Source organism: Suricata suricatta, chromosome 15, assembly GCF_006229205.1.
Source record: "Suricata suricatta isolate VVHF042 chromosome 15, meerkat_22Aug2017_6uvM2_HiC, whole genome shotgun sequence".
NCBI lineage: Eukaryota > Metazoa > Chordata > Mammalia > Carnivora > Herpestidae > Suricata > Suricata suricatta.
This window is the reverse complement of record NC_043714.1, coordinates 31810013-31819594: the sequence shown is the minus strand read 5'-3', so window position 1 is coordinate 31819594 and position 9582 is coordinate 31810013. Positions and strand designations below refer to the sequence as shown.

Here is a 9582-nt window from a genome sequence, read left to right as displayed (position 1 = left end):
ACCAGGTTGGAAAAACACAGACATGGTTGAAAACTAAAAAATATATATATATATATATATATATATATATATATATATATATATATATATATATAGTATGAGGGTGGCCTTCCCTTATCTACTTTATTACCAGTACCATCATGATGGCTTTCAGCTTGGTGGCACAGCTCATGCTGGAGACAGTAAGTAAAAGACTCATCCATCATTTCTCCCAGAAAAAGTTGGAAAGCATCTTGTGTGTGATCTCCACCCTCCTTATCAGGCCTTCCTCTGGCCAGGAATCATGCTCAGCTCTGGGAATTTCCATAGGAAGCTACTCATGACTCTGCTCTTTGGAATTAAGTAATCTTGTCTGAGAGATCAAGTATTCTTATGTATCTCTTCATATGTAAGTGCTCTGAGACATGTAGGAACAAAGGCTCAAAGTCCATGGAACAAGGGAAGGTAGCCACTCACTAGGAAATTTGGGTCAGATCTCATGAAGGAGAGGGCATTTGTGCTGTGTCTTAGAGGAAGTGTACAAGTTTCTGAAAGGGAGATTGGTGCATTCCAAGTAGACAGAAAAACATATCCAAAAACACATAAAAAGGAATATGTTGCATAGTAAAAAATAAGAATTTTAGAGCATTTGTGTGCCGGTGAATGTGTATGTGGGTATTTCAGTGTGGTGTAGTGGTTAAGGGCACAGTCCAGAGCAATGCCGGCTGGTTCTGCTCCCAGCTCTGCCATTTACTAAGTGTGTAACTTAGGGCATCTTTCTTAATTTCTCTGTATCTCAGTTTCTTAATTTGTAAAACAGTATAATGATAGCATTTACCTAACAAGGTGGGTGTGAAGATCAAATGAGCCAGAAGATGTCAAGTGCTTGGAATAGTTTAACATATTAGTACATAGTGCTATATTTGTGTTAGCTATTTCTGTTACCATTACTATTAATATGGGATACAGAGGGACTAAAAGTTTGAATTTTGCATAAATAAGCTACTAGTTATATATGTATAACTTACAGTGTACACTGTACTTACCTGGTACACCATTTCATCTTTTAAATTGAAGAGTGAGAAAAGTGTGGTGTTAACATTTTAATGCTAATGATTAATTACACATTCTTGCCAAAGAGTTGGGAATCATGTTATTCTGTAATTATATTGTACTATATCACATAATCTTCTTTGGTGTGAAATAAGTTGATAATAAAATGAGTCTTATAACCATATTAGCATCTGGCAAAGATAAACACTGATATTAAAAACATCTTTTTAAAAATCCCACATAAATAGTGGTAGAAAATGGTCCCCATGTACTTAGATTCACCTATGATTGCCATACTGGTAGGGAAAAAATTTACTGACACACTCCCGGAGAAGTAATATATTTGATGGATTTTGCTCACCAGCCATGACCCCAATTTTCTTTGTATATCCTCATCCCCGTTAATATCTCTTATTTTTCTTTGATATATTTCTTTTTCATATAGGTTATTAAGTAGGAAAAGGTGAAAGGAGAGCAGATTCTCTTTTATTCTCTTTCCATCGTGACTAGAATTTCAATAATGAAATGAACCCCAGTTCAATTAGGTCATAATTCCTGTAATTTGGTTCCCATTTCTGTGCTTTAGTTCTTAAAAACTTATGTTCACAAAAATGTGGTGTTCAACTTTTTAAATGATATTTTTACTTTAGAAGTTGTTTTATGGAAAATACTTTCAATGGTTATAAAATCTATCATAACGTACTTCATATTCTGCTTCTCACTTTTTTCATCTCCTCTCTGACTTAAATTGAACAGGTATATATCTTCTTCCCTTAAACTCAATCACAGTGAAGGGTGCCTGGGTGACTTAGTCAGTTGGGTGTCTGACTTCAGCTCAGGTCATGATCTCAAGGCTTGTGGATTCAAGCCCTGTGTTGGGGTTTATGCTAACAGCTCAGAGCTTGGATCCTGCTTCAGATTTTGTCTCCCTCTCTCTCTGCCTTTCTCCCATTTGTTCTCTTTCTCTCTCCCCCCCACCCTCTTTTTCGGTCTCTCTCCCCCCTCTCAAAAATAAACATTAAAAAAAAACCAATCACAGTTAGTGTTTCTTGGAATCAAAAAACTATATACATTACCTTTTTGACTGTGTAGATGTCACCCTTGGTGATTAGGGGGGAAAGTAGTTATCTGTTTCTTTGATTATGTTGTGCTTCTTGACCTTGGTATCATTAATGGAATTCATTGAGTTGAGGAGAAAATAACTATTTACATAAAGTTTTTGCAAACCTAGAAATACTTGGTTTTAAAGTTATACTTAATGTTGTTTATTTCCTGAGTTATGAGGTTTACAATAGGAACCAGTTCTAAATATATATTATATGTGGAAGAATAAATCAACCATTGATTTAGGGTTCAAATGCCAATTCAATATTTTGTCATTCTGACATCATTGAGTACTTTGAAATGTAATAAGTGCTCAAACAAATTAGGCTCTATCCAAATCCTCTTTAAATTTCAGTGTTTTCCTTCTAAGAATCAGAAGCATCACTTGTCTTAAGTCAAGAAACCCCTTCACTCGCAAAAATATTCTGTTTATGAGCCTGGTGTAAGACTGATTGTCTCTTTCTCCATTTTTTTAAATTAGGTATTACCTGTAATAAACTTGGGTATATCTCTTGACTTTTTTCAGGGTTTACAAATACCCCAATAGGTAAAACATTCTGATATAATTAATTAGCTTTGTCTCTGAGCAGTTTTAGCTTTGGCAAAGATAAAACACAATTTTAAGTCTGCTTTGTAGATTAGGAGGAAAAAAGTTTTAATTTTAAATGTTTATAACATAAAGGTGATGTACAGAATCTCCTGCTTGCTGAGCTGAGGAAGAGTGATTTTGCCAGTCTACAACTGATAAAGTCAGGAGAGTTCATTAAAACTTTTGGACACATTTACATAAAATTTAATCTCAGAGCATAAGTGAAATCCTACCAAAGCCACAGACTAAAGTTCAAAGGAAAGGAAATGCTAGTTTTAATAAAAACTGCTACTAAAATTTTTTTAAGGTTTTTTTTGTTTGTTTGTTTGTTTTGTAATCTCTACACCCAGTGTGGGACTTGAACTTACAACCCTGAGATGAAGAGCTGCATGTTCTTCCAACTGAGCCAGCCAGGTGCCTCTAAAAGCTACTTTTGTTGAGGAGATAAATGCTACTTTGAGTGCTCTTAGCTCAAGGATTTGAATGGCAGCTTATGAATCTACTTAAAAATAGATATAGTTTTCTAAAAGCTCTGTAATTAAATCCATCAATATGGATTTATTTTAGTAAGCTCTATCTTTAGCAAATTTTAACATTAATTACAATCCTTAAAATTTAAGATGTTGAATCTAGAATTTTAGGGACTGTGCATATTGTGTGTGTGTGTGTGTGTGTGTGTGTGTGTGTGTGTGTGTGTGTGTGTTTGTAGGGTCTAGCTTCTTAATAATGACTTTTACTAGTGCTTCTCTAGTATTTCTTCAGAGGAACCACATTAGGAGTAATTATTCATCAAGAAATTGGAAAGCACAAAATTAAAATCATTCTTTACTTCTCTGTTTAAAGGTGAAAGAATCAAGACATCAATAGAGTATAAGCTACCAACTCTCTAAATTCCCTTTAGTCTTCCAAAGTGAGTAAATAGTGCAATCGTTAGTATTAAGTTTGGTTTTATACCTTCTTTTTGTTATTGTTGTTTTATACAGTTCTGCCTATTTCTATTCAAAAGGACTAATGGGCATAGAACCAGATAAGGAAAGGAAGAAAGAGCAAAGGGGGGGGTGGGAGAGACTGACTTGCTCATAAATTTTACAATTTATTTGTAACTAAGTTAATTGAATGACCTTGGGGTAAAACAAAGTGCTACCATTTTGTTTTCTGTACTTTCAAGTTTTTATTTCAATTCTAGTTAGTTAACATATAGGGTAATATTGGTTTGGAGTAGAATTTAGTGATTCATCACCTACGTATAACACCCAGTGCTCATCCCTACAAGTGTCCTCCTTAATACTCATCACCTATTTAACCCATTCTCCCTCCCATCCCCCCCCTCCCCCCAAGCTCTGGAAACCCTTAGTATTTCTCTACAGTAAGAGTTTGTTTTATGGTTTGCCTCTCTCTTTTTCCTACTATGTTCATCTCTTTCATTTCTTAAATTCCACATATGAGTGAAATCATATGGAATTTGTCTTTCTTTGACTGACTTATTTGACTTAGCATAATACACTCTAGTTCTGTCCATGTCACTGCAAATGGCAAGATTTCATTATTTTTTATGGTTAAGTAATATTCCATTGTATAGATATACCACAACTTCTTTATCCATTCATCAGTTGATGGACATTTGGGCTCTTTCCACATTTGACTATATTTGATAATGCTGCTATAAACATTGGGGTGATGTATCCCTTCAGATCACTATTTTTGTATTCGTTGGGTAAGTACCTAGTAGTCCAATTGCTGGATTAGGGGTAATTCTATTTTAAACTTTTTGAGGAACCTCCATACTGTTTTCCAGAGTGGCTGCACCAGTTTGCATTCCCACCAGCAGTGAAAGAGGGTGCCTCTTTGTGTCCTTGCTAATATCTGTTGTTTCCTATGTCGTTCTTTTAGTCATTCTGACAGGTGTAAAGTGATATCTCATTATAGTTTTGATATGTATTTCCCTGAAGATGAGTGATGTTGAGCATCTTCTCATGTGTCTGTTGGCCATCTGGATGTCTTGCTACCTTTCTTTGTACTTGGTTCATTACCTCTTAACACAGAACATTTTTTTGAGGATATACATTTATCATGATAATAGTAAGTGGAATTGATATGAGAAGTTTTAGATAATCTTCATCTTCCAGTTCTTTGAATATAATCAGTGGATGTGTCCACCAAAAACTGAGGAAGGAGTTACACTGTGATTTAATAGTAACAAGAGCAAGATCAACAAATATACATGATACTTTACACATTTGATCTAATTTGGTTCTAATAGCACTCTTGTGCAAGAGATATGATGATCCCCATTTTTTTGATGAGGAGACTGAGGCCCTGTGTTTAGAGCTGTAGAAGCCTGGACAGCCTGTCTAGTCCAGATCCACTTGCCTCAATCTCAGCCTTTTCCCATAATAAGATGGATTAACAGGCTGATTGTGGACAGGGTCTCCTTGATACAGCCGAGAAAAGCCAAACAGAGGAACTTTCAAGGCACAGAGTGGAAATGGCAAAGTGGCTGTCCAGACTGGTGAAGGGACTGAATGATGTCATCAAGTGAGAGTTTGTCCAAGATACAAATGTGATTCAATGTGTGGTCTCCAAACTTTTCTTTAAAAAGTGATCTCTACATCCACTGTGAGGCTCAAAGATCAAGAGTTGCATGCTGTACTGATTGAGCCAGTCAGGTGCCCCTCTAAATCATTTTTGGTCATATAACACTGTTTGTCAGAGAAATGTGAGCATGCACACTCAGTTTTTATTCGTATTAGAATATATGCATATACATATATTTATTTTATACAACAAAGGAAAATAAATTTTATGTTAAAAAAAACAAAATAGTTCTGGCATTTTTTTCTATACCTGTCATTTTCTAATGTGTAATATGTAATTAACTCCTAGGTGCTCTCCAGTTGTTCTTCATGGCTCAGGAATCCTGTAATTTAAAGCCCATGTTTGAATAATGTACTTTGGCTGAAGAAACTTTTTTCCATGTTACCTTATTTTCTGCAACTGCATTTTAAGTGTACATTCATTTGGAGTCATCATAATGAGCTCTCCATAAACCTCACTACACATATTTTATATTTTCCAGAAAGATTCAGTTGCTTGTCTTGTAATGTTCCATTGGAGACATCTATTTTCACCTTGAGCCTAGATAAATGTGTCTGGATCCAGAACCAAATAGATGTCTAGCCAAAGCAGAGGCTATGCCGTTGTGAGTGTCAGCCACTGGCAGACTTTGTCTAGACATGCAGTGTTTACATTTTATTTTTCCTGTGGTTGAGTATTTGGCAAATGTATTCATTTATTTCATACATTTTATTTTGGGGATAAATATCTCTTGTATCTCATTTACCTAAGTAAACTGAAGGGAAGAAAAAGAGCAATTCTTCTACTGATTTCTTTTGATTCAAATTCTAGGTTAATAGAATGTTAAGAGATTGGAGACTGTGCTATCTGATTAGATTCTGATTTTTCCTTCCATGAGGAAAAAGATAATAGATTGTAAGGGTTTCCTTATTTTTCTGGAGGTTGTTTTTTTATGTTTATGTATTTTGAGGGAGAGTATGAGAATGTGCACTGTGCATGCACAAGTTGGGGAGGAGCAGAGAGAAAGGAAGAGAGAGAATCCTAAGCAGGCTCTGCACACCAAGTGCAGAGCCCAGTGCGGGGCTGGATTTTATGAACTGTGAGATCATGACCTGAGCCAAGATCAAGAGTCAGATGATTAAGAGTCAGTGAACCACCCAGGTGCCCCAGGTAATACAATTAAAAAAAATACTTGTTAACCAGAAAATGCTGCTAGAGATACAGCAAACGTACCATCTCAATGGTTCTCCTTTGTAGATGACAAGGGATACAAAACTATAGTTTTTCCCTAGATACATGCTACGTGTTGGTAGATAATGTAAACAAATGTAAAGAACAGAAAACAAATGTAAAGCAACAGTTCTCTTGTCTCTACCCTCACAGAAGTAACTATGAATTGCTGCCATTGCACTTAAAGGATGTGTAAACATTGCCAAAATAAATCCCTGAACCATCAAATGGCCGGTTGTACACATTGCACCCTGCAGTATCTCTGCTACATGCAGAACCACACTTGGAGCCAGCTGACTGGAACAGTGAGGGCCCTGTGTGTGCTGAGGAAATGCAGCGCAGGCAGATTCTTCACTGAAGTGCACTCTTTGTTCTCCTTTTCTCTCGAGGCCATGGAGATGGAGGCAGCCTAAGTCTGGAGTAAGCTTTCAAAGGGAGAGAAAAGATGATGATTTCTCAATCCTTCCCACTTCCCACTCTGGCTCATTCTTGGAGTCATGGGGACCCTACGAGATGACCAGAATGTGGTAAATTCTAACCCGAAACTGGTGTACTTCATGTACAACAGCTGCTTTTCCTTGTCCAGCTTACATAAATGTGATGTGGAAACTCACATTACTAATTGCAGCACCCTGGACAGATTTCTGGAAAGGAATTCTCAATGACTGAACAGAAAGTTTGGAAGAGAATTTGTCTTTGTTTTTTCCTTTTGCCAAATAAATTTTTTTGGGGGTCTCTCAAAAGTGGATTTTCAGATTCACTATATATTTAACAATATTGTATTTAATTTGCTTATTTGAAAAAGTCTTTTGGATTTGATATGCATTGACTTATGTAATGAAGAAGTTTATTCTCTATGTGTGTTTGTGTGTTTTTATTTTATTTATTTTTTCTATTTTATTTATTTTTCCTTCCTAGCCTTGGCCAAATATTTCACACTTGGCAAAGGACTTTATAGACAAACTACTTATTTTGGAGGCTGGTCACCGCATGTCAGCCGGGCAGGCCCTGGATCATCCCTGGGTGATCACCAGGGCTGCAGGGTCTTCCATGAAGAATCTTCAGAGGGTCATATCCAGGAACCTCCTGCGGAGGCCATCTCCCCACTCTCGGAGTCCTGAATCTGCACAGTCTTCTAAGTCACGGTCTTATCACAAATCAAAGCGTATGTGGAGCATGAGACACTTAAGGGTAGAAGGATCATCACTGTCTGCACTTTTGTGTGCAGATAACTTTCGGAACCACTCTACCCAATTGTAAGGCAGGTCTTTAAGGCAGAGGCTAATGCTTCATTAAATGCATTAGGTCAGTAGGGACCATCTCACCATGATCGAAGCACCTAAAAACGCTCCACGGACACGGGGGCATGTGGTTATTGTTGGGTAATGTTCACCTTCACTCTAAATATTTTTTGGTCTGTAAGTTTCTTCTGTGTCTACACTCATTCCTCAAAATATACTTCCATAAAAGATAAGTAGTATAGTCAATACTAAATATATTTATATACTAGAAATAGATGAAGAAGAGGAGCCCAGGTGGCTTTGATTTTGACTTAGGTCATGATCTCACAGCTTGTGAGTTTGAGGCCCCACGTCCAGCTCTGTGCTGACAGCATGGAGCCTGCTTGAGGTTCTCTCTGTCCTTCTCACTCTGACCCTCCTTTGCTCTCTCTCTCTCTCTTTCAAAATAAATAAATAAGTAACAACTTAAAAAAAGAAATAGATGAAGAAAATCTCTCAAAAATTGATGATTAAATAAAATATGAGATAATAAGAATAAGGGATATGTCTGTGAAGAAATGATGAATCAGAGACCTAGCAGGATTAGTTAGAAATGGGGAATAAGTGTATTTATACTGATATCACTGATTTATATTTAAGACCATTGTATGGTATTAATAACCATTAGAGAAAGCTCAAAATAATTATCAACATCTGTTAAGTTCACATTTAGTATGCAAATATTAATGGAAATTGTTCATTATAAGATATATAAAGAAACTTAGTTGGCAACAAACCCAAAAATAAAACAGTGAAACTTATCTCAAACTAGAATTCTTCTGCACAGCAAAGGAAACAACAAAATGAAAAGACAACCTGTGGAATGGGGAAAAATGTTTGCAAACCACATACCTGAGAAGAAGCTAATCTTCAAAATATGTAAAGTATATATATATATAAAAGACTCATTAGTAAAAACACTAATAACCTGATTTAAAACATGGGCTAAGGACTCGAACAGACATTTTTCCAAAGAAGAGATCAAATGGCCAACAGGTACAGAAAAAGATGCTCAACATTACTGAACATCAAGGAAATGCAAATCGAAACCATAATGAGATATTTTTTTGCACCTATCAGGGTGGCTATTATCATAAAAACAAGACAGCAAATGTTGGCAAGAATGTGGATAAAGGGGAACTTTTGTACGCTGTGGGTGGGAATGTAAAATGGCACAGCCTCTGTGGAAAACAATATACAGCATTTTCAAAAAAATTAAAAATAAGAATGCCACCTGATCTAGCAATCCCAGTTCTGGGTATTTGTCTAAAAGAATTGAAATCATGATTTGGAAGAGGTATTAGCAAGGCTATGTACATGGCAGCACCCTTCACAAAAGCCAGTATGTGGAAATAAGCTAAATGTCTACTGGGAGATGAATAAAGAAAATGAGGCATCTACATGTGATGGAAGACTACCCAGCCTTAAACAATAAGGAAATTCTGCTGTATGTGACAACATGGATCAACTAGGATATTATATTAAGGTTAACAAGCCAGTCACAGAAAGACAAACACCATATGATTCCGCTTATATGAGGTCTCTAAAATAGTCAAACTCAGAATCAAAGCATAGAATGGTGGCTGCCAGGGGCTGAGGGAAGAGGAAATGGGGGGTTACTAATTAACAAGCATAAAGTTTTCATCAAGTGAGGTGAATAAGCTCCGAAGACCTGCCACCCAACTTTGTACTTAGAGTCGATGATAAAGTACTGCACTTAAATTTTGTTAAGAAGGTGGGCTTCATGACAATAAAAACATTTAAAAAGAATCT

General features: G+C 36.3%; 1 protein-coding gene across 1 annotated transcript in view; it reads left to right on the top strand.

Moving 5' to 3' along the window:
• The window catches only part of PSKH2 (protein serine kinase H2), an 18445-nt gene extending 10656 nt beyond the window's left edge, over nucleotides 1-7789 (top strand). The window contains exon 3 of the mRNA XM_029923298.1: nucleotides 7448-7789. Coding sequence (XP_029779158.1) covers nucleotides 7448-7789 — 342 coding nt within the window. The remainder of the gene's footprint in view (nucleotides 1-7447) is intronic.
• Nucleotides 7790-9582: the final 1793 nt, after the last annotated feature.